Raw genomic sequence first — 27,062 nt, 5'->3', positions numbered from 1 at the left:
ACGACTGATAATGGAAGGGAAAGTGGAAGGAAGAAGAAGTCCATGAAGAAGAAAATGCTCCTGGCTGAAAAATGTAAGAGACTGGACAGGCATGGACACACATTCGATACTAAGAACAACTTAAGATAGAGAGAAATTTGCTGTATTTATTGCCAACCTTCAATAATGGAGAGGGACCTTAAGTAGAAGAGGTATAACAAAATAAAAACAAAAAAAAACGTAATGAAAAGCAATGGAACGCAATGAAACGCAATAAAACGCAAAACGAGCAACTACAAACTACGAATCGAATCTAATTGAATAGAATCGAATGGAATCAACTCGAATCGAATTAAATGTAATCTAATCGAATTGACTTGACTAGAATCGAATAGAATCGAATCGAATTAAATAAGATCGAATAAAATCGAATAGAATCGAATCGAATACAATCGAATAGAATTAAATAGAATCGAATAGAATCGAATATAATCAAATTTAATCGAATCGAATAGAATAAAATCGAATCGAATTGATTAAATTGAATTGAATCGAATTGAATCGAATTGAATCGAATCGAATCGAATCGAATGGAATGGAACCGAATGGAATCTATTCTAACCAATCCGATTCCAATTAAAATCAACAATAGTTTTAACAGTTATTATTTTAAGTTAATTATTTTCATTTTCAGCAAGAATGGTACTATAAACATTCATAGCGATTTTGGAATTATAAGCACTACTATTATGCGAAATACGAACATCCGCGCCAAGTTTTTTTCTCGCGTCCTCTCTCTCATTATCATAATTGGCTCAGAAAAGCACTCCCGTTGATTCCTAACAACTTCCCTCCATCTTCTGACCAGTAGAATTTAAGGTCTTCTTCACATCATCAATCCATCTTCTAAACGGCCGTCCTCTACTTCTTCTACCCTCTAGGTTTGAAAATGTCAAGTTCTTTGTGTACTCATTATCTGACATCCTAGCAATGTGTGCAACCGATCTTAGTCTCTGTACCTTAATAAACTTCACAATATCTGGATCTGTGTATAGTTGGTATAATTCAAAGTTATATCTTCGACCACTTGGACCATTTATATTTACGGATTAAAAAATTGAGAGAAAAAGTATTTTTCTCTTAAATGTACCGAAGTAGGCCCTCGTCGTTTTGGGATAAAGTCCATGTTGTAGTCTGATATATCAAAACTGGTCATAATAAGATCTTGTAAATGTTCACTGTAACTGGTCTTATTAAGCTTCACTGCACGTTTTAGGTTTTTATTTCTCAGTTGTTTTTGAAGACCATGGAGAGTTCTGTTTGCTATTGCTATACTTCTATTTACTGCGTCGCTTGTCGTATATGTTGTATTTACTAGCGATCCAAGATATGTGAATTCTTTGACTTGCTCAAAGGCATAGTTATGAATTAGGATTCTCTGTTAAAAATTTGGAATCTTTTAAGCAAGTAACATATATTTCGTTCTTTCCTCGTCCACAAGTCCTAGTTCTCTTGCGGCGATTGTAAACACTGCACTACATCCCTCATACTTCTGTCCACTATAACGATATCATCAGCGATTGCGAAATGTGTGTCAATACATAAAAGATGGTTCTGCTTAATCTAATATTCATCTACCAGACTGATTTTTCAAGGCAATATTAAAGAGGAGGTAAGCCAGCGCGTCTCCCTGTTAGACCATTACTAATGTTAAAGAACGTAGAGTTTTCTCCTTGAATTCCAACGCACGAGCTTACGTTTTGCAATATTAGTTTTATCAATTTAACTAACTTAGGTGGGATCCCCAAGCCTACTATTTCATTATATAGTGCAGTTCTTTGAACACTGTCATGTGTTGCTTTGAAATCGAATTTGTCATGTTTGTATGTGTGTGCGTGTATGTCACTTTTCTAAAATTTACCTAGGTGAGCATATTTGGTGTACAGTTGACTTTTCGGCACTGAATCCGCTTTGGTAATGTCCAATAATATCCTTTAAGTAAGTCTCTAAGTCTCTAAGTCTCTAAATCTCTAAGTCTCTAAGTCTCTAAGTCTCTAATAATATCCGAGTTTAAGTCTCTAAAAAAGTATGTTGCCGAATATTTCATATGCAGATAGGTACTAGCAGAGGATTGGATATAGTTCTTGTAATCAAGTACTATAAGTTTAGAATTAGAATTACTGCCAAAAGATGGTTGCTACCTTCCTTATACATTTTAGAGCCGATTTCGAAAATAATAAAGTCAGTCCTGGGTCTTTTTTGTTAAGTTTTTGAAAAGCATTTGACACTTCTCTTGTTCGTGCTTCAATGTGTAGTTGCTAATGTACGTTTAATTGATTTTCTATGTTGTCGCCTTCTTCAACATAAAGTAAATTAAGGTAATCGCTATAATTCTGTGCCCATCTATTAAGGATTAAGTTTGTATTATATAGAATTTCAGCTTCAGATGAGTGACACTCAATTCGGATTTCGAAATGGATTGGGAATACGAGAAGCTTTTTTGCCTTAAATGTGTTAACACGACTATGCAGAGATATGAATTTAGATGTATATGCATGTTTTATTGATTATCGAAAAGCATTTGATTGCGCTAACTATCAAAAGATGATGGAAATTCTTAGAACAACTGGCAACAATTGAAATAGAGCACACAACATCCAAAGATGTACGAATCCGACGAGAAGTGCGACAAGGTTGCGTCTTATCACTTTTATTTAATCTGTATTCAAAATCTATATTCAGAAAACTATTAGACGAGGTTCAAAGTGGAATTAAGATTAACGCAACCAGCATAGACAACATCAGGTACGCTGATGGTACCGTCCTAATAGTAATAAACGCACAAGAACTACAAAATATAATAAATGTGGTAGTTCGTCATAGCGAAATATTCGCTTTACATCTAAATGTTTCCAAAACTAAAATTCTAGTATTTTCAAAGATACCAACAAACGTACATTTGTACGCCAAGGGACACATAATAGAACAGGTAACTTCTATAAAATATTTGGGAGAAAATATCAACAGCCACTGTAACCCAAAAAGGAATCCTGTGAAGAATCGAACAAGAAAGGAAAACACTTCTGAACAGGAAAACATTTTTTACAAGATCACACCTTAGTTTAGAGCTCAGAATTCGAATGATAATATGTTACGTTTTCTCTGTTTTGCTGTATGGCTGTGAAAGTTGGACAATGGACTCTGAAACAGAAAAAAGAATAGATGCCTTTGAAACCAATGTTGAGGTACTTCCTCGCATGAGTAAACAAAAAGAATTACTCAGCATAATCAAAGAGAGAAAAATACAATACTTGGGTCATGTGTTGATAGGTTAAAGATATGAATTACTCCAAATCATATTGGAAGATAAAGTGCACGCCAAAAGATCAGTTGGAAGACGCCAAAACTCGTGGCTGAAAGACCTGAGGAGATGGTTTAACCACTTATCCACAGAAATCTTTCGTGCAGCAGTTTCCAAAACTACAATTGCCATCTGGATCGCCAACCTTCGAAAGAAGATGGCGCGATAAGAAGAAGAATTTTAGCGTTAATATCTCTACAACTTTTTATTCTTGGCTTAAATTTTTGACGGCTACTATTTTGGGATTTGTAGTATTTTCTTGTTTCGCTTTATATGTTTTTCCTCTTTTCTGGGGAAAACAGGAAAAAATCTTTCTATTACATATTGTTATCACCTAATTTATCAAAAGCAGTTATTAGATATGTGTATCAAAGAGTGTCACGAAAAAAATGTGTTATTTCCTAATTTATCTGGTCTAATAATGTCTTTTTTATTTACGAACTTAAAATACTTGCAGGCAACTTTATATTTTGTAAAAAAATTATAATTTTTAGTAATATTGAGCATTAATAACATCTAATATAACATTATACTTATAATTTAAAATATTTATGACTTTTTTATTATAACTACAATTTAATCAACGTCTGTAACGAAAACAATTATAGACGTCAGAAAATCTTACAGACCATGTTTTTATTGACCAAGAACATTTGCGAAACCCTTTAACGTCATTATAAACAGTAAAATAATACTTACATAGAAAAATAACTCGTTGATATTGTATCTTGAATGGAATGCTTCCAGCCCGTAGAAATTGACTGTTATAATATAATGTGTATAATCTAAAAAGCCCAAATGCAGGACTATGAATTCATCACAATGTTGTTTTTCACATTTTAGGTGCCTTGTTCTAAAACAAAAAAAATGTTAAAATTATTATTTTCCTGCCTGATTCGTTTTTTCTATCTTTGAGCTTGTTTATATATTCCGTATACTGATAAAAACATATTTTAATGGAGCATTGTAATAACTGCTGCTCAGATTACTTACCATTTCTGTTATTTATAGAGATATTTTAATCTTTTATTTACCTTTATTTGTTAATTAAACTTCCAGAATTATCTTCCTGGTTTATGCATATTTACAATCTATTTCTAAACAGGTACATTGAGTAAAAATGTGTTAATAATATTAGCTTGCGTTGAGTACTGTCCAGCGACGATTTTCCATTATCACCTGTGTAACTAGATCTTCAGACCAAACCTATTCAGTCTTCATTTCTCCATTGGTGGCTGATAAATAATTCTCTGATAATATTAATGGAGTATCTTGAATTACGAATTTTTGCCTTATTGGCATGCAGTTACATGACATATTGTACTTTTGGTAATCCTAGAGAATTGTTGGTGGTTGTATTGCTCTCTATCAAGTCTATCAAGGGGCTTCAGCTATCATATGCAATGTTTTGGATTAGAAAGTTTGCAAAATTTTTGTGTTTGAAGTCTTGATATAGCCATAGAGTTCTATGCCTAAGTCCATATTTGTTTAAGTATGACTTTGTAAAGTAGTGTTTTGTTCTTCAAGGACAGTTTGACTTTTTGCCAAGCAACCAATTTATTTGTTTTAACTTTATATTGAGCTGAGTTTTTTTGGCTTTAATGTGTCGCTTCCAAGTGAACTTTTCATCCAAATTTTATTAGGTCTATAGCAGGAAGAGGAACGTGGTTTAGACTACCTTGTAGACTTGAGCGTCTCCTTGTTGTGAATGTGATTTAAGCTGATTTTTCGTTGTTGACTTACACGTATTTTTTCATTTCTTCAACATTTTCACCATTTTCAGATGGTATGTCTAGGGCTTTGTGGGAAACTAAAACGTCTGTATTATCGGTAAAAGTCAATGTGACGTCATCTGTAATAAGTATGTCAGCAGTAAAGATTAGGTATAGAAATTGGCAAAAAACACTTTCATAGAGATAAATTGAGAACTCATTATTAACTTTTACTCGAAACGAACTTTGGTTGATATAGAACTTCAGGATACCTTCATACTCAGGATAACTTCAAGTACGTATCGCAGTACGAGCCTTTTCCCATATCAGTTGTTCCAAGTATGGAATTTGCAGTTTAAGTCGAGTCGATTACCATAAACAAATTATACTTTGCATGTTTCTATAAGTTCCTATATTAATTGGCATTTTTATTAATATATTGGCCTATTCCTATATTGGCATTTTTATTATTATTTATTAAAAACATTACCCTTATGGTTTTTTATTTATTTTCAACAATAAAAAAAAAACACTAAACCGTGGCTATGCATTCACTTATGTCAACCTACGTTGATTTTTTCATAATTACGTTAAATTCAAAGGTAGTTATGGAAAAATGACATCAAAACAAGAATATTGTTAGTTAATATCAAATGTGTTTTGTAGTATTGTAAAGTTTTTGCGATTTGTGGATTGTACAATGGATCGAGGTAAAGTTATCGATGAGAAAATTTGTTCAATCATTATTAGATTTTTTAATTCTGGAAAATCCAATTTTGAAATCGCGAAAATGTTGCAATGATCACGATATAGTGTAAGAAATATAGTCAGAAGATACAAAACTACAGGTTCGGTCTTTACAAAACCTAGATATGTACGAAAAAGTAAAATAACCGAAGCAGATCGAAGGGCATTAAGACGCATTATACTGAAAAATCGACGAGCAAATTATATGGAGTTAAGCGTTTTATTGAGTGTCCATATTTTAAAACACGTTTCTAGATCAACATGTCACCGAGAGGCCCACAAATTAGGACTTCGTACTTACAAAGTAAGTCTTTTTGAATTGTTTTTAATAAATTTATAAATTTAATTTTATTTTTACTTTAGGTAACATTATTGAACATATTAAGAGCTTAATTAGTGATATTAAAAGGTGTAATGAAGTTACCACAAAAGCTTCCAATGCTAACAAGAGATACCCGGCAAATGGGAGCACAAATTAGGTCCAAATAGCTATCACGTGAAAAGACAGTGTCCTTGAAGGCAAAACATGACACACAAGACGAGTTACCAACCGCTCATGCAATATGGCGGTAAGTTTAAAAAATATGAAAAAGTAGGCGAAAACCTTGTCTGTACGAACCATTAAATGAAGGAAAAAGATGTTTAAAAACACCATTTTCTATTCAGGGAATGGCTCGGAGAAAACGAACAAACAAGTGAGGTCGATCCCTACATATCATATAAAAGTGTCTAAGTTATGGCTGGCTGGCCAGTCACAGGTGCAGATTTAATTCAACTTCCAACAGTCCAAGGTTCATAATAATTTGGGACTGAGAAATTAATGAGAATTCTATGAATCCAATTAATTTAAATTTTTTTTTATTTAAAATTTTAAAATTTTTTAAATTAATTGGATTCATAGAATTCTCATTAATTTCTCAGTCCCAAATTATTATGAACCTTGGACTGTTGGAAGTTGAATTAAATCTGCACCTGTGACTGGCCAGCCAGCCATAACTTAGACACTTTTATATGATATGTAGGGATCGACCTCACTTGTTTGTTCTTTTTCTCGGAGCCATTCCCTGAATGGAAAATGATGTTTTTAAACATCTTTTTCTTTCATTTAATGGTTCGTACAGACAAGGTTTTCGCTTACTTTTTCATATTTTTTAAACTTACCGCCATATTGCATAAGCGGTTGGTAACTCGCCTTGTTGTGTGTCATGTTTTGCCTTTAAGGACACTGTCTTTTCACGTGATAGCTATTTGGACCTGAATTGTGCTCCCATTTGCCGATTTTCTCCTGTTAGCAATGGAAGCTTTTGTGGTAACTTCATTACACCTTTTAATATTACTAATTAAACTCTTAATATCCCCAACATCCCCAACATTATTCAAAATATACCTCGAAGCAGCACTCAACAAATGGAAGAAAAAATGTACGAATATGGGCATACCACTAATAGACTTAACTTTGTACACCCTGTGCTTTGCGGATGACCAGGTCATCATCGCACAGGACTCTGAAGACCTTAGTTACATGATGCGAAAACTATTAGAAGAGTTTACAGAGTGGGGTTTGGAAGTGAACATGGAAAAAACTGAGTACATGAGTATCGGAGGAGATCAACATAACCTTCTCGTAGAGGAAAATCAAGAGATCAAACTATGTGATGACTACAAATACCTAGGAGTAAAGATCACTCAGGACGGAAAATTGGATGCAGCCATTAAGGAACGAAATACACAGGGAAGGAAAGGCATAGCCTTACTGAACAGCGTACTGTGGGATAAAAACATCTCTAAAGAAAATAAAAGAAGAATATACAACACCATAATAAAAAGTATCACAACATATGGATGCGAAGTGTGGCCCCTAAAAGACAGAACAGAGAAAATGCTTAGAGCAACAGAAATGGACTTCTGGCGCCACTCGGCGGGAATCTCCAGACGCGACAGAATAACAAACGAGAGAGTCCGAGAAATCATGGGGGTTACACATAATATTGTTGATGACATCAAAACGACACAACTCAGATGGAACGGACACGTAAGGAGAATGCCGGAGAATAGAATACCAAGACAAATTATTGAATGGCAACCAAGAGGTAGGCGAAGACCAGGAAGGCCTAGAAGAAGTTGGAGAGAAGGAGTTGATAAAGAAATCAGAGAAAGAGAACTGGAGGACGATCTATGAAACGATAGAATGAGATGGAAATTGGAAATCGGAAGACGTCGAAGAACGTTGTAAACCGACATTATATATATATTAAACTCTTAATCTGTTCAATAATGTTACCTAAAGTAAAAATTAAATTAAATTAATAATAAACTGTTGGAAGTGTGATCTTATGATCTTGTTAGTTCTCGGCAAATACTTATTTTTTACATAAGTTTTTTACATACTTTTTTAAATTACATGTACAATAACCACATGGTCTTTTGCTGTGCTATGTTTGAATCAAATTGTAAACTGTATTTATGTTTCAATTTATTGTTTATACAACTAATTATTGATGTCTATTATCTTGTCTTTTTTAGGTAACACATTTATATTGACATGTCTATGCATGTTTGGTTTTTCATATTGTGCTTTTTAGATGAACTGATGATGATTTCTGATTAGATAGTGAAACGTCTTCAATAAATAGATGAAGTAGCCAACTTCTTTGTCTATCTTCTACAACTTTTGACCGAAAAACCCACCACTCTTCGAGTGATAATTATTTATATATATATATATATATATATATATATATATATATATATATATATATATATATATAAACTATCATAACTTCGAGGTAGTTAAAGAATTTAAATATTTAGGAGCAATCGTGTATAGAAGCAAAACATGAACGATAAGAAAAAAAGAAGTAATTAAATTGTTGGCATGGGAACGTAAAATCCTTTGAGTAAGATAATATGGTGTTTGCAGTGATAGCGTGACAAACGAATGGAGGCGCACTCACAATAACGAGTTATAGTATCTTTTCAAAAAGAACAATCTAATGAGATATATAACGTCCAATCTACTAAGATAGGCTGGACAAATGATACGAAGTAACAAAAATCGCCTTATAAACAATGCATTTTGGGAAAGATCACATGGAAGAAGATTGGTATTACTGCCTACAAAAAGGTGGAAAGATGCAGACGATGGATCTGGAGATAATGGAAGTAAGATAATGGGAAATAGCGGCATAGGACCGATAGGAATGAAAGGCGATAGAAAACGCGGCAACACTCATGAAAAGTTGTAATGCCATTTGTGATGATGAGTCTTATGTATTTATAACACTAATATCAATTATTATTACGAAAAATCTTACCTATTATTTGCGTTAAAATCCAGAACAGTGACCGGTTTATGTTCTTCAGTTAAGCCCGATATGCCCACAGATATTTTGAACTTCTTGTCTATTATTTCACCTAAAATAAATAATATACTACATGTATATTTTAGAGACTTTTTTATTCTTAATTATGTTGAAGAGATTCATTCAATAGTTTTAAAAATTTAATGCAGTTTTATAAGTGATACAAATATTTAAGGAAGAAGGTTTACTAGAAGTAAAAAGAATTTATTACCTATTATAGAAGGATAAGGAAATAAACAGTGCAACTTAAATCTTATTAGTGGTCCTACGAAAGCAACAGAAAAAAATACCCAAGAGCTGGATAAAACTAGATATTTGAATTCCAGGAGCTCAGATAAATAAGCGAAAAGAATACATTATACAATACTTCAGCATAAACTGAGAATTATTATAATATTATTTAATTTCTTCTTATTTTTCTTCTTTCTAATACCAAGTAAAGAAAAAGATGGAAACGAACGTTACGAACTTTCGACAAAAAAACTAGGAATAGTTCTGATCATGGTATTGTATGAAACAAAAATCAATAATTGTTCAAAACAGCAAAAATATATTAAACGTAATTAGTAAGAAAATCTAGATAGTAAATGTTTGTGTTTTCTACATAGTTCTATCTGAAAACGCAGTTTATGCAGGAGCAGGAGTTATAATAAAAAACAATCTTATTCACTTCTAAAACAAAATATACAGACTACAGCCATCCAGGCAGCTGGTATAAGCGCCAAAACAAAAAAATATGAGGTAACAGTAGTAGCAGCATATTTTCCACCAAAACAAAATCTAAAAAAGAAAACTACGTCCAGTTGGTCAACACGTTTGGAAAAAAATTTATCATTGGTGCAAACTAATGCTAAAAACACCTTATGGGGTTCAATGTTAACTAATACAAAGGGTAGAAAATTACGTGCAGCCATAAAAAATAAAAAAGGAAAATGGCACTTAACTGGAAAACCCACATATTGGCTCAATGATAAAAACATCCGATCCGATTGACTTTTTCCTTTCAAGAAAAGTTGCAACCAATTTTATGTAAACAAAAGAAGCTAATGGCCCCAGTTCTGATCACTCTGTAATACTACTAACAATCAGTGAGCATATTACACTAAGAGAACGTAACCCTACCTTAGATAATAAGAGAACGAACTGGGACATCTTTAGACAAGAGTTAAGTGACAGAATTGACCTAACTGTACAAATCAAAACTAATAAATAATATGATGAAGAAGCAGAGAAACTAACCATAAATGTACAACAAGCAGCATGGAACAATATCATGCAAATTATAAAAAAAAACTAAATGCCAACATTATCCCAAAGAAACTCAAGAACTGGTGCAAACAAGAAAAAAAGCAAGGAAACCAAAACTGCAGAAAATAAAATGAACACCCTCACTCAGTAGTTCAAAATAGAAATAGATATAATCAAAAATGAATTAATAAACGAATACCTAAACGATCTGACAGATAACCAAAACACTGACTAGTCGCTGTGAAAATGTACAAAAAGACTAAATAGACCAACGCAACAGATTTCGCCGATTAGAAAAGAAGATGGAACATGTGCACGTGGCGAAAAACAGAAGTAATTATGTTCGCTTTGTACTTAGAAAATGTATTCCAAAATCAAGAAATGGAATATAATGATTAAGACGAAAAGGATGATAATGAGAGTTATTGATACGTTGTGAACAATACTGATATAAGAATAATAAAACCTAAACCTCTAGGGAAGCAACCAAAGTAATCAAAAATAATATCAATTCCAAAAAGGCTCCGTAAGGCTACAATATGTACGAATAAGCTAACATACATACATAATAGGTAGAAACTCACAATTAACAATCCAAAACAAGATATAAACTTACAACCAAATGCTTATATCAATATGGTCATACAGTCTACAGTTATGGGACTGTACTAGTGAGAGTACCTATTCTTGCCTTTAAAAAGTCGAAAACCGGATACTAAGAAACATAGTCAACGCTCAGTGGTATATCCGTAACAAAGACCTACATCAGGAACTCCGTATCGTAAGAATTAAGTAAGAAATAAAAAAAATAACTATAAAAACAAGGAAGTGTTAGAACTGCTAGATAATCAAGACCTAGTCCAAAGGCTCCAACGCTCCAAACCTTACGAACTAGTGTGATAGTAATAAATTTATAAATGTCACTTTAATTTCCGGCAGCGAACCTAGCCACAATAAGAGTGAAGTGCAACAATAATTATTAGATTCTAAGGTTAACCCTTGAGAATACCTAGGACGGTAAAGTAGCAGATTAGGTTAAAAAATATAAATTCTGGTTAATCAGAGGATTAGATGTATTATCCTTTAATAAATAAAAAAAGTTTTATCTAGAATCTTTATGTTTTTTATACTATTATATTACCATCTGTGTTTTCTGTAGACAATTTAGCAATAATCCACAACTGTTGAGAATATGTTGATAATTTCGGCGTTTTCATAATAAACGGTCCCGTCGCTATATTTTTGTTTATATTAGGGTTGGTGTTGTTATTTTTTGGCAGTAAAGAAACTCCATCTACTTCGGTGGTTAAGGTTATGGGAGGACCTAAAAATCATAAAATAATGGCTACGTTTATAGATATAGACGTAATTTGTAGAATGTCTTACAATTTTCATATAGATAAAAGATGTTTAAGATGCAAAATGCTCTATTACAAATTAAATGATAGGAGATGGTTATCCTAATCCTGGTAAATATAATAATAACCTTTGGACTCTTGGTTCTTGAAAAAATATCGAACCAATTTTGTAATTAATTACATTATCTAAAAGTTTTTTTTAATATATGTTTACAATAACAAAAGAAAAATATTCAAGAAGCGATTATTTAACTTTTGATTTCGAATAAAAATTTTACTAGTAGTTGAATTGATGGGAATTTTGACATTTCATTTGTAATAGCGTATTTACATATGTACCAATTTAGCTATATGCAAATTTTAACCGACTTAAATCTATATATACACTGTCATATGTACCTACCTGCAAGACCAACAAATATGCCTAATCCAAAACAAGTGAAAAACGTTATAAAAACCATTACAAATTCTCGTTTATGCATTGTATAGAGCCTCATTTGAACTGACCTAAAAACAAAAAACGTTAAAAAATAGAAAATTGAGTCGATTAATATAAAGTTATTTTTTATCTGTCTATTTATATCGGTACTAATTATCATTATTATTGCTAGAGGAATGGTATACAAAAAATAGGAAAAAGGAAAGATTAAGATTAAAGGAGTTTCAAAGCCTTGAAGTGTTCTTAAAGTCATTACATCAAACGAAATATAATACAGCAGCTGGGGATGACCATGTTTTTGAGGTATTTAAAGTAGAAGGGGATATTAAAAGCACTGGCACAATGATTTAACTCATGCCTTTCAAAAGAAGTTACAACGTCTCAGTGGAAAAAAGCTGTTATAGTAGTCATGCATAAAAGGGAGATATAACTGAGCTGAGGAACTGTAGACCTATTGGATTGTTATCATACATTTAAAACTTCTATTAACCTTATGAGCAAGCAGTATTTAGACCTGGATACGGAAAAAATGATCATTTGCTAATCATAAGTCGTTAATTAAAAAAGCCATTAAATATAATAGATCCCTAACACTTGTCTTTGTCGACTTTAAAAAACCATTTGACAAGGTCAACCAAAGTACAATGGTCCATACTCTAATGCAATGTAAAATAAACAACAGATACATATACATCATCATATACATCTGTGAGCATGCTAGAGCTTGTGTAAGAATGAGGATGCTGGGACCTTTCACATTGAAAGAGGTGTTCTGCAAGGAGACAACGTCTTCTAAATTGTTTATAACTGTGCCAGAATATGCCTATATAACAATAGATTGGAACGGGAAGGGCATCAATATAGATGGAAAATTTTTAAAATTATCTTAAATTTTCAGAAGACATTGTTCTCATTGTAAAAAGCTTTCAACATGCGCAGATAGTGCTTTATGAGCTGCATTATCATCATCATCATGGCATCTGCACTCTTAGCGAAGTGATTACCGCCCTCTTGGGCTCTTTTAAATTGGGTCTTACAATTGGTTGTGTGACTTGGCGTCTTTTACAATATTTATCCATTTCATTTCTGTTTTTACTTATCATTTTCCATCCTCTAACTTCCATCTTCTTAAGGTCCGCAATTATCTGGTTTTGCCATCTCGTTTTCGGTCGTTCTCGTCATCTGCGTGATACTGGTCTTAATTTGGTAATTTTCTAGATAACTGCTTCCGAGTTTCTTTTTTACAGACATCTCATCCATCTGAGTCAATCCATTTGTATTGAAAAATCTGACGATGTCTTCTTCTTTTAGAAGTTCTCTTACTTTGTAGTTTGGTTTTCTAAATTAGTACCTAAGTTTAGTGGGCCTGCTATTCTCCAAATGAGTTTTCCTCTGTGACCTTCAATTTTTCTTTAACTTTATGTGTCATACATATTACTTCTGCATCATATGTGATTGCTGGTCTAATTACTGCTCTGTAAATTTGCAGTTTAGTATTCTGAGTAAGCTTCATATCTTTGAGAAAATTGTATTTCCACTTCTTTGAAGAAGTTGTGTTTCCTGTCAAAATTCTTTCATTGCTTAATATGCTTCTATCATTAGTTTCATTAACTAAGACTTTAAAATATATTAAGTGTTCTACCTTTTCAAACATATATTCGCCAATATTTAACCCTGTTATATTAATCCTTTCAGACATGATTTTTAGTGGTCCTAAAAGTCATATTATATGTATATTTTTTTACATTTTTATTCAGTTTGGAAAAATATATATCTGTGCATTATTATGCACATTGAGATTCTAGAATAAATAAATTTTATCGTTAGAGAACAAAAACTGAATAGTTTTAATGGCACTAAAACTTTTAATAAATAAATTAAGTTAAAACACAAAAACTAGTTAGTAATAAAAAAATGTAAAAACCAAATATATTTTAAAACGTAATAAAGACTCAAAACGGCAAAAAATAATTTTCTGTTGTTTCCATCCAGTTGGGGCATATGGTCAACGGAGTCATATTGAACTTGGCCTGTCTCTTTTGATGAGAGAAATTGGTTTGTTTGCCTTGATCAGACTTTCAACGAGCCTCATTTTGAAATCTAGAAGGGTTAATTGGTCCTTTTTTGGAATTTTTAGTGTATTACATTCTTGTCAATATTTAAATTAGCTATTTACTGCAGCCAAGTCTACAGCATGAAAAATTATTCAAATGGTCCATTTTTTTGAACGAATATAAATTCTGTACACACTGATCATTTGATCTAACAGATCAACGCCACCCATCGAATGGTTATAAAGCTTTACCACCTCAGGGCTTTATACATCCATCTATTTTTTTTTCTTTGTTGTCCCACCGCTTAACTACATCAGTATTTTCAATTTTAACAAAGTAAGAAGCCAGAGGCACACTCCGATTATCCATCCATTTGACTAAAACTACATCGTTATCTTTACTTGTTACTTGATCTATAGTTCCTCTATCATTTCGACATTTCTCTCTCGGTTTTCACAGGAGGATTGTTGAACCTTTTGCCTCGAATTGTTCCAGCTGCTAATATTTTTTTTATTTTAAAACTTGAAGAAGTTGATAGGAGGAAAAGTAATTATCGTAATATAACTTGTGCCCTTCATTATTTATTCTTGCTTTAAGATAAAGAATTATTGTAGCACCAAATCCAAACCGTTTTAGCAGCTGAGCATCTAAGTCAGTAGAAGCGCCTTGATATAAAACAAAATCATAAGAGATGCCAGACTTTAAGCATAGGACAAAAACTTTTACCCCCCAGGGTGTAGTTTTAGCCTTTAAGTATTGAATTACAGACAAATGGCCCCTAAATGGTACCATTTGTTCATCAATACATAGGTTTTCTTCTAACTGTAACTCTTAACATCGTTTCTTGATACCATCATACAAAGGACGTACTCTATAGAACTTATCGGTACAATTATTGGGGATTGTCAAAGTATTTACACAATGTAAATTTGATCGAAGTTGAAAAAATCGGTCTCTTGCTATTGTTTTACTAAATATATTGATACGCAAATTTTTGAGCCAATATAAACAAACTGCTGGAAATTTTAGGCAACCAAAAATAATGAGTAAACCAAATAAACTTGTAATTTCATCTGCACATGTGTTTTTGAACTGAGTTTTTTTGTTATGAAAACCATACATATTGGTAAAAGTGGTCTCTACTCAAACTGCTGTTCGTCTATATATTTAGAAAAAAATATATATAAAGGATCATGAGGCTCTTCACTTGGGGCGTTGTAGGGGTAGGTTGTTGTTCCTTATTCCAAACCAAATCTGGAGGTTTAAAATCTTTTTTCGCCATTTTACAGATTTTTTGGTTGTTACAAAGCTAAAATTGCTTTCTGTTGAAGTAGATGGTTCATCAAATGGTAAATCGTGGCCTAGATTCGTTCTCATCATCTTCGTGTGACTCAGGGATTTGAATCTTTGTGTGATCAGCCCCTACACGAACATATTTTTTTGCCTGATGAGGGCTCTAAAATGACAACTTTTCCTTTCTCCTCATTCCAGTCTGACTCAGATAACTCATCAAGGGTGGGTCCCAATTTATCGACACCTACACGAACATTTATATTACTTAAGAAGATTTCTGGAATAGCTTATTGTTTCCTCTATAGAGACATTAAATAGTGACGTAGATATAGAGTCGCCCTGTCACTCCAGTTACTAATTCTATATTTTTGGAGATATTATTATTTCTGCCGTCGATCCTTTCATTGTAATTTGCGTAAGCTATATTAGTTTTAGTGGGATATGTAGGTTTTTTATTTTGTCTATTAGGTCGGGTCTTATTCTTCTTTTTCTTCTTCTTCTTCCTCTTTATAAGCAATTCTGCTTGTTCATTGCCGGACTTATCTCTTGCTATTTTGACGACACGGGTCTCCTCCATTCTGCTTATGTGGTTATTCCATTCTTTTTTTCTATTTTGTGTCCATTCATTTATACACTGTACGTTACATTTTCTTCTAATGTCTTTACTTCTCTTTCGATCTCTCAGCGTATTTCCTGTAATTCTTCTCAGTACTCTCATCTCTGCAGTTTCCAGTAGCCTTTGCGTTATAGCTGTGTCGGGTCTTGTTTCTGAGGCATACGTCATTATTGGTCTTACAGTGGCTTTATAAATTCTTGACTTCATTTCAGTGTCAATGTGTCTGTTTCGCCATATAGTGTTATTAGGCATCCTGCCAGTCTATTTGCTTTTTATAGTTGATCTCTCACTTCTTTGTCCAAGTCTCCATAGCTAGACAGTGTAATTCCCAGGTATTTTATTTCCATTACTTGTTCAATACTGATGCCATCAATTTATATTTTACATCTGGTTGGTTCTTTGCTGACTACTATTAATTTAAATTGATATAAGGTTGAATGCTCGAATAAATGAACTTTGATTAAATGAAAGGCAGATATCGAGCACAGTTTTATTAATTAAATCTTGCCCGAAGTACTTTCGCTTTCTATGGCATCTTCAGGGGTATTTCGTCAATTTTGGCCTATCCAACAATCACAGAATGCCATAAACATAAAATTGTACATAACACTACACTACACAAGGACAAACAGTTTAAAATTATTTAAAATAGGCGAAGCTACATTATGGTCGGCAACAGGAGCTACTGTTGCCGACCATATTCGACAGAATATAGTCTATCATAGATCAGAATGACGGTATTAGATTTTTGTTTTGATACAGTGCAGCAACAACCGCTGATAGTAGTGACTATACCGTTCTGAAGAGACCTAAGAAGGTCGAAATACGTATCAGCGGTTGTTGATGCACTGTATCAAAACAAAAATCTAATACCGTCATTCTGTTTTGTTATTTGCTTCGTTTGAAGTACCAGAAACTGAATTCACTACGAATTTTGACCAGGATAAACGGCTTGTGGAATGCAATTTTAGATTCCCTTGCCGAGTAATTTATCCAGCTGTTTGTTTCGCAAATTTTAGGAAACACAGTGGTTAAGATTTGAATTCGGTTTCGCTAAGTAGAAATCGTTTGATTTCTCTTTTTGTTTCTATCATAGATCTTTATCCTCTACTGTTTTCAAAAGTGTATTTGTATTGTTCTCTGTGAGGGAAAAATGTATTGGGTATCGGGTCTTATTAGGCTGTCAAATGGTTACTTGAAATCTATGAAACGGATGTGTAAGTCGATAGTATTCGAAGTAATTGATATCATGATATTTATATTCTTCTGATATTCTCCTATATATCTGCTGAATATGTATGCCAAGTATCGCATCTTCTGTACACTGATTAAGTGCCCTGATACATTCTGCTCATTTTTATCCAATTTTTATTTCATTTTTCATCAATTGTTTTTGTACCCTCTTCGCCTATGTTTTGTGAAAATATTTTACTAATCCCTATTTAAATTATTATTATTTACTCTTCCTCATGCTGTTATAACGTTTATTTCAGAAAAATACAGCATTATTTGCCTTGTTCATTTAAAATTTTTATTTTTATTTTATTTAGCTTATCCTTTTGTTTTACCGATTTTTCTTATTTTGTAAAGTCATATTTTTTAGACCTTCTTTTTAGATCTACTCTTTCATTTGTTATATGAGCTGCATTACTAGATATACGCGAGGCAATGAAGCAATAAACCTACCAATTTTTAGTTAGAAAATTTTGTGAATTAAAGTGATGATGTCGAAATGAAAATTGCATTATTGAACAAGAAAAATTAAATTTTCAAAGTGCAAAGTGATGAAACATAATAAATTTGTAATTCGGAAATAATTTTTGAGGTCGCTAATTACGAATATCATGACAGCGATGGTCTACGAAGCACCTGGTTCCCAAGACAGGCCTCGTCTCTTGGAGTTTTATAGAAATTCGATACAAAATCAGTGCAAAGTCATTACTCGGAGGTTTTAGCGGTTGCTAAACACGAGTATCATATAAGCAATGTGATATGAGGTACCTGGTGCCTAGAAGGGGACTTTTCTCCTAAAGTTTTATAGAAATTATACACAAAATCAATTCGTACGGGGCACCAGGTGCCTTGGCGACCATTGCCGTCCAAATTTTCATGATTAATAATCCCGAAAACCTTCGAGTAACAAGTTTGCACTTATTTTGTATCGAATTTTCCCAAAACTTCAGAAGGGGACCATCTTAGGCACCAGGTGCCTCGAAGACTATCGCCGTCATAATATTCGTATTTAGCAAGATAGTATAGAACTAATTTCCGTCAAATATTTCCGAATTACAAATTTATTAATTTTCATCAGTTCGACATGAACTTTGGGAAATGTATTTTCCTTGTTCAATAATGAAATTATTTTCACTTCGACATCACAATTTTAGTTCACAAAATATAGAATTGGTAGGTTTTGTTTTTTTGACTGCTTCTTTGTCTCGCTTAATAAGATTTCAATGTAACATTTTATTAAAAATATTTTTTTTAAAATATAACAAAAACGATACCCTTACCGTTCACATCTGTCATGGTGGTAGGCAGGCGCTATATATTTGTCAAACTCGCTAAATATGTCAGAAAACTGTGACAAAGCGTTGCGTATTTTGGCAGACCATCCTCCAGCCGGTAGATGGTAAGTGTAGCCGAAAGTTGTGTTATCAGCTCTGGATGGCATGATCTAAAATAAAACACACAAGATTTATATGTGCCCTCTGCTGATAAGGAAATATATATCACAGAAGGAAGAACGCACGAGAGCACAATGAAAAGTTCCTCCGTAGTTGCTTAAAAAATAATTACTATCTTGTTATGTAGTCCAGTCGTCAGAGATTTGACCTCTAAAACTCATACAAGCAAACTGAATTTCGCTGAAAGTGTCAATTTTTGGGCCCCAAAAATGATGCAAAATAGTTTACCACGTTTACTCTCCGTCTTTTCCCTAAAATACAACATTAGTGGAAATTGAAACGTCAATAAACTTATTTTAACCTTTAATTGTGGCTTATTCCCATTTAAATAGTAATTACTTTAAAATGCCACAAGAAAATAGCTTCCCCCTAAAATGCCCCCTCGTAAAGTGAAAAAGCGGAAAAAATAATACATTATTTATGGATACTATTAATACATTATGGATACATTATTTATTTTATACATTTTTTTCTACTACGTACAAATTCTTGGTAAATCGTTTTTTTTTTTTCCTTTTTTCCCCTACCAGGGGGTTTTACGATGAAGACCGAGGATATGAGTGATAAACTTTTTTGCATCTTTTTGGGGTCTTAAATTTGACATTCTCAGCAAAATTCAGCTTGTTCGCATGATTTATAGAGGTTCAGTGGCACTTTCCTCAGGCGACTAAAATATGAACTCTCACAGGAATGCCATAAAACGGTTAGAGGCATTTGAAATACCGACTTATGTTAAGGGTGTCATATATACACCACCCAACTAACATAACTATTATCCAGAGTCTAATAAAATACAAAGAAATTATTAACACCGTAACATCTACAGTTGATTCTACAAGGTAAGATTGAGGACAAAAGAGGAGATGATGATGCCGACGTATATTCTGGCTTACCAATCTTAGGAAATGGACTGGTCCAACGTTAATTGTTCTATTTCGAGCTGCTGTGAATAGAATACATTAGGTCAATGTGGTTACCAACTTCACTAGAAGATAGTCGCCTTTAGGAAGATAGCAAAGCAATATATACTTGAAAAAGAAAGTGCCATGATATGGGAATAAAATTGAATATTACCTGTTTATATACATTACAATTTGCAGATGATCAGGTTATAGCAAACGATAAGTAACATAAGGAATACATAATAAGGAAGTTTGCTGAAGAATTTTAGAAATGTGAACTAATACTTATACCGGAAAAACCAAATATCTCAGTATTGGAACAGACACAGCAAATCTTGTAGTAAATAACATCAAGGAAATAGGGAGTGTTGCTGAATACTGTAGTATTGCAACAGGAAAAAAAGAATAATAAAATTAACAGAACTGGATGGAATAAATTAGTATTTATATGATCTCAGAATTAAGTACACTCTCAACCTCAATCCAAACTAATCCAAACACTCTGTCTCCCCAGACAACAAAAAAGAAATTCGTCCAAATGAAACGTAAACAGTAAAAATTCACGAAAATATGGAGTCTGGAATATTTAAACAGAGAACTCCACTGTGCACATCTCCTATAAAAAATACAGAAATTGTAGTTGTACAACCAAAGCCAACGATAATAAAGAAACCAAAAGCAAAGAAAGTTTACAAGAAAATGCGATAAAAATTCCTCGAGAATAATATTATAGATATACCAGTAATAATTAAAATGTTGACAGAAATCGAACTTAAACTCCAACAAAGAAGTATCCAGAGCAAAATTACAAGAGTAAGAGGAGAAATACACCATAATTGCAAAATAATTACAGAATCAATTAGCCAATCTGAGTCCGTTTCTGGAAATCGTGGTAGTTGGACGTATTATGTAATTTTGCTGCGAGATTTGTCTCATATTTTGGGTGGACTCGAGTATAATTTGCATACAATAAATAGTGTTAGTTGAGTGTAGTTAACAAGGATTTTTATAGGAGTAAGTAAATCGATTATATTTCTTGATTATAACAGTAAATTAAAAATTTAATGTTTTCAATCACCACCGTTCGGATAAAGCTATGAGGGACTTTTGGAACGGGCCTATGAAGGGCGATAGACAATACCCAATAAAAAGAACAGATCTGTTATTCAGGTTTCTGTAGTACCTACTGTATAAAATTGCTACTGATCAAATTAACGAAGTGGTCATCGAGCAAGAACAGCCCCCAAAACGAGGAAATGCTTAAAATGATTCGTGAACTTTTGGCGAGAAATAAACTACGTAAAGAACTAAGAGAGACACTGGATTCTATTGGAGAATTGAAACAAAAAAATTGAGAACAAGATATGTAACTTAAGGCAAATAAAAGAATCTAACAGCTGGAGAAAGACAAAAGAAAGAAGAATATAATTGATGGGAGATATACTAAAGATAAACTGAAGCAATTTAGGGAAACAAATCTTCACCTCAATATTAAATTGAAAGAAGGTAGCAAAATAGGCGTCAAAATATACCCCGCTGAAATGGAAAACATGACGAAAAAAGTGAGTGTGCTGAAAAACAAAAGTAAAACTTAAGAATATAGTAGGACAGAGCATATATACAAGGGAAGAAAGAGAAACGTGGTGGAAGACACAAATAGGATATATGAAACTGAAAGTTGATGGAAAGGAATTAAAGTGGAATACAAATAAAGAAATTTTGGAAAATATAAATAGAAATGACTTAAAAAACTAAAACTAGCGTCTTGTAAATAAATAAAGACGAAATAGACAAAGAATAAGGACACGGCTATGGAAACCAAAGGAGCAAATGTAAGTAAAAAAGATAATGATAGAGAGGAACAAACAAAAAAAGAATATAAATTAAGGGAAAACCAACTAAAAATAGCCACGTGGATGTCAGAAGTATTTATAAAGAGGGAGAAGTCAAAAACTTAACCAGTATCTTGAATCCATACGAACTGTTTTTCTTGCTCTCCAAGAAACGAAATTTAAGATAACCGCAATATCAAAACTTGATTAAGCAATTTTGTTTAATAGTGGTGGGATAAATAGACTAGGTATTGTGTACTGGGTTTTTAATAAAGGAAAGTCTCAAGGGAAGTGTAGTGGACTTTAAATCAATATCGGAAAGGATCTGCTATTTACGTCTGAGAGGAAAGTAACATAAAATATCTATAGTCAACGTATATGCACCGAGCAAAGATAAAGACTCCGATATAAAAATGTTTACCATTAATTAGAAGACCTTTTAAACTACCTACCGAAGTACGATCTAAAAGTAGTAATAGGCGATTTTAACGCAAAAATCGCAAGAGAAAACGTTTATAAAAATATTACGGGAGGGAAAACTAAATACGAAACTTCAAATGAAAACGGCATGCTGCTAATAAATTTTGCAATAGAACAAAATATGAAAATCATGAGTAAACATTTTGACACAAAAGACATCTATAAAATAACATGGATTTCCCTGGATGGTAACACTGCCAATAAAATAGACCACGTTTTAATAGAAAATCAACACGCCAATACTATCACGAATGTTAGAGCAACGCGGACCATTTTACGGTTGTAGTGACTATGAAACCAGGAATTCCAAAGGAACCTTAGCAGAAGCTAAATGCAACTAAGTGTTTTAATGTAAAAAAGTTAAAGAATGAAAACGTCAAAACCCAGTTAAAATGGGAAATAACAAAAATATTAGAACACGCAATTCCAAATGAAGATACTGACCTCGAATAGAAACAAATAGAGAAGATAATAACGGAAGCGACAGGAAAGACAGTAGGAAAAATAAACAAAGCAAACTGTAAAAATTGGTTCAATACACACAATACACACAATACAATACAATACATTGGTTCAATATACTAAATACAACAGAATCAAGGAAGAGTTAGGAAGCGCCAAAGAAAAAAAGCAAAACTGACCAGCAAAAAATAGAACAAGAAAACTGATAAATGAAGTTTCAAGATATGGAAAATCATATAATAAATAAAGAGATTTAGAATTTTTACCAACAAGTCAAAGTCAATAAGTCAATATAGCTTCAGGTTCCGGAATCACATGCTTCTGCAGAAGTAAAGAAGGCGTACTAATAGTCAACATAACAAAAAAACTTGAGAGGTTGGCAGAATACTTTAAGAACCTACTAAACCCAGAGGAAAATACCAATGAAATACAATCACAAACCGAACTGGAGCAAAGCAATAATAAGGCCGAAATAAACGAACCATCAGATCAGGAGATAGAGGAAATAATAAATCAGCTGAAATATAACAAGGATCCAGGAGAAAACGGCATAACTATATGCCCGATCTACAAAAAGGGAAATAAAAGCCTATGCCAAAATTATAGAGGAATTGCTTTATTAGATGTAGCATATAAGATATTGGCTTTATTAATAAGAAACCGAATAACAAAATATGAGTCTGAAATAATAGGTAAATATCAGAGAGGATTTAGAAGAGACAGATCTACAACTGATCAGATTTATACGATGAAACAAATATTGCAAAACAGCTACGAACAAAATTTAGGTTTGCAAAAAGAAAAACTATACAAAACGATGGATCTGTTAAAAAATATCAAACTTATTAAGTTAGTGGAAATGACCTTAAAAGAAACACTAAATCAAGTGATTCTGGAAGGAAGGTTATTAGAGTCTTTTACGGCAACGAAATGGTTAATACAAGGAGATCCACTGTTCACCACTTTATTTAACCTTATCCTAGAAGCTATTCTACGACAAAGTGGTGTAGTGACAGATGGTATAATATACTACAAGAGACAACAAGTTATCGCTTTTGCAGACGATATAGCAGTGATTGCGAGATCAAAATCAGAACTCATAAGAATATTCAAAAAAATGGGAAACAATATTGAAAAAATATTGTTCTCAAACTATTTTCTTGTGGCATTTTAAATTAATTTATATTTAAATGGGAATAAGCCACAATTAAAGGTTAAAATACGTTTATTGACGTTTCAATTTCCACTTCGGAAATTTCCGAAGTGGAAATTGAAACGTCAATAAACGTATTTTAACCTTTAATTGTGGCTTATTCCCATTTAAATATAAATTAATATTGAAAAAATTTGGAGTATATATAAACAAAAATAAAACAAAATACTTTGAAATGTATGCAAAGAAATGGGGCCCGAAGATAATCTAACAATAAGTAGCGGAAGTAGAGAATATTGTTTTAAAAAAGTGGATCTATTCAAATACCTTGGAGTGACAATTACAAATAGAGACGAAGGAGATGCAGAAATAGAAAAAAAAGGTGTAGGAGGACTAAACAAAATAATCAAATTTAAGTTAAAGATGAAGTTAAATGTGTCGATAGCAATTAAATTTAAATAACGACACATTTAACTTCATCTTTCCTCACTAGAAGTCTCTAGTAGCATACTCTTGTAATTATTTTTCCTATAATTGCCAGAGTAGTCGGTGCGTTTTGATTTAGTTTGAGTCTTTTTACAAACTCTCTCTCTGATGACGAGTAGACCCAGAAACACGTGTTAGGGAGTGGTAAGAGGCTCAAATTAAATCGAAACGCAACCGTCTTCATATAAATTTAAGTTAATATCCAGGAATACGAAAATTAGGATTTACAAAACGATTGTGTTACCTTCAGTTATGTTATAAATAAGCAAACTTCCGCGGTAAACTTTGGGTAAACTTGTTACTGTAATATTTCTTTCAATTAAAATAAGATTTAGCTTGTGGGTAAGAAATAGTCAATGTGTTTCGAATCTAAAATTTTAGAAGTTCGTTAAGTCTATATATCCCGAAAAGCAGTGGTATATCAATTTGTTTATGCTTTTTTTAAGTAGTTTTTACAATATAAAATTAAAATTGAATTGCGTATTTTGAAACTACTTAATTTAAGCTTTTATCTCATATTTTTTTGGTTTTTTAAGTTCAATTTCCAACCCATTGAAAAATGGCTTCAAAAATGCTAAAATTACCTATTTTTTTTTCATGTCAATTATTTATTTGCATTTTACTCTTAAAATAGGTATTTTACGAAAAGTTACAAGAATAACTTTTGTCTTAAAATAACCCATATAATATAATGAAAACAATGGTTTTAAAACAAAAAAATATATTTTTTTAAATTGTTATTAATAAATAGGTTGCCATAGAAAATTTTCGGTAAAAATTTAATACTTTAATAATATTTCGGTAAAAAATACTTTAATAATATTTAGGTAAATATTTAATATTTAATGATTTTAAACATAGCATATTGGCATCATAATCTGTCGATTAAAACAAGTTTTAGCTTGTGGGTATGAAATCAACTTTTTTTACAAGAGCAGATACGTAATAATAAGATAGTTCAAGGCATTGAAATTACACAGCTGCCTTAAAATGGAGATGGACACAACACTTAATTAGGAAGGAGGATGAAAGTTGGACCAAAAAGATGAGTATCTGGAGTCCAACAATAAACAAAAGACAAGAAAAAACCAAACTCGACATGATGATACATTATCTAATCCTAATATATATTATATATATATATATATATATATATATATATATATATATATATATATATATATATATATATATATATATGGTAAATGATGGTGACGATGATGAAGTTGTACCCAAATAAAATCTTTTAATATCGTTAATAAATTGTCAATATTTTTTAAAACAAATAGTACTTTAGTTTTTATAAAAATATCTATATCAATATGAAGCTGGTAATATTACTATAGAATAAAAATGTTAAGAAATGAATTAGGACTGCTTGATTGAATCTTATTAATTTAATCATAATTGTTTTTAAACAATATCAAGTTTAGATAACTGATATTTAACTACTTTTTTTTTTGGAAATTGCTCTGTACGTGACAACACAGTTTCATGCGCAATATTCTTGATTTTCCAACTTTTTAATTGGCAATTAACGGTACAACTCCGTATCCGAAAAATGTCACTGCTAAGGTCATGAACAATCAGACCTTGATTACAAAAAGTATTACATAATAAAGTTTAAATGACTTTAAATAACTTTAATACTGTTGATGTTATTACCATTTTAATAAAACATCAATCAATGATACTGTGAACTAATAAATTTTCCATATTTTAACGTATCTGAAAAACATGATGTTCTACATTTTAGAAATGGATTAATATTTGGATACTTTAGATTGTTTGAAAGGATCTATTTTATTTTATGTAATAATTACCATCACAAACATAACCTTCTTAACAAACAATAATAATAATTTGCATTAACTTAGAATATTTCTCTCATTAGAATCTGTCATACCAACTTTAGGATAAAATATATATTGGAAGATGTATCATACTCACCGACAAGTTTTGAAGCAATCTAATATAGATTATATTATAAACCTTATGTCACAGACCAAAGCTGCTGTTATTTTTCTAAACACGAAGGAATTTCCTGCATAAGGAAAGCGGCCGTATTGATTTTCTGCGCGCGCTTGTTTGTCACATTTTTCACGTGTTGCGCACTTTGAAAAATCCTGTTATTTATCCAGAATATGTTTGTTGTTTACTTAAAGTGTTTATGTCTACAAACGGAGCCGCTAAATCATGAAGATTAAATTCTGCGGGATACAGGGAAAGATTTAGGTTGGAAAAGCAGGCACGTTGTTGATGTAATGGTGTTTGCTGGAAGGGTTTGGAGTCTTGATTTTATAAGGTCAACTAATTAAGATTTTTTGAAATCCAGTGTTTCTTTCAGTCCCTTTCACAAATAAAAAGTAATACACAGCCTACAAAAGCATAAAAGCTATACCATAATCATTTAGATACCAAATAGTTTATAACGACAACAGACCAAGTTTATATATATATATATATATATATATATATATATATATATATATATATATATATATATATATTAAACCTAGAGCTATGATTAATACTATTACAAAAATGAAAAAAATGAATATTAAACTCAACAGTCTTCTGTTGAACTGTTAATGTGAAATGTTAATTTTTTATACAAAACAGTAAACAATGTTTAGTTCAGCTATACGTTTGGCGAAAGGAAATGTTCAACCAAAAAACCATAAACCATCTAACAATGCAGATACAAACCAGGAAAACCCTAAAAATGCAGCCGTCTCGTTACAACCTATTTCAGGATTTTGTCAATCGTCTCAGGACCAAAAACTTCACGTGGAGTCATACGTCGCCAGTTACCAAATCCACTGGTAACTTTAACATCATAATATTTAATACCATATAATGTAAACTAAATTTAAACAAACAATGTTTAA

General features: G+C 32.1%; 1 protein-coding gene across 1 annotated transcript in view; it reads right to left on the bottom strand.

The window, feature by feature from the left end:
* Positions 1 to 26,286, bottom strand: part of LOC140439520 (transmembrane protein 181) — a 65,949-nt gene extending 39,663 nt beyond the window's left edge. Inside the window, exons 1-6 of the mRNA XM_072529486.1 lie at positions 26,122 to 26,286; positions 18,683 to 18,846; positions 12,171 to 12,274; positions 11,551 to 11,733; positions 9,114 to 9,213; positions 4,040 to 4,193 (exon numbers count right to left, since the gene is read on the bottom strand). Of these exons, the coding sequence (XP_072385587.1) occupies positions 4,040 to 4,193; positions 9,114 to 9,213; positions 11,551 to 11,733; positions 12,171 to 12,274; positions 18,683 to 18,843 (702 nt within the window). The 5' untranslated portion in view covers positions 18,844 to 18,846; positions 26,122 to 26,286. The remainder of the gene's footprint in view (positions 1 to 4,039; positions 4,194 to 9,113; positions 9,214 to 11,550; positions 11,734 to 12,170; positions 12,275 to 18,682; positions 18,847 to 26,121) is intronic.
* Between the last annotated feature and the right edge of the window lie 776 nt (positions 26,287 to 27,062).

This window comes from Diabrotica undecimpunctata, chromosome 4, assembly GCF_040954645.1.
Source record: "Diabrotica undecimpunctata isolate CICGRU chromosome 4, icDiaUnde3, whole genome shotgun sequence".
Classification (NCBI taxonomy): Eukaryota; Metazoa; Arthropoda; class Insecta; order Coleoptera; family Chrysomelidae; genus Diabrotica; species Diabrotica undecimpunctata.
This window is presented reverse-complemented; position numbering and strand designations above follow the sequence as displayed.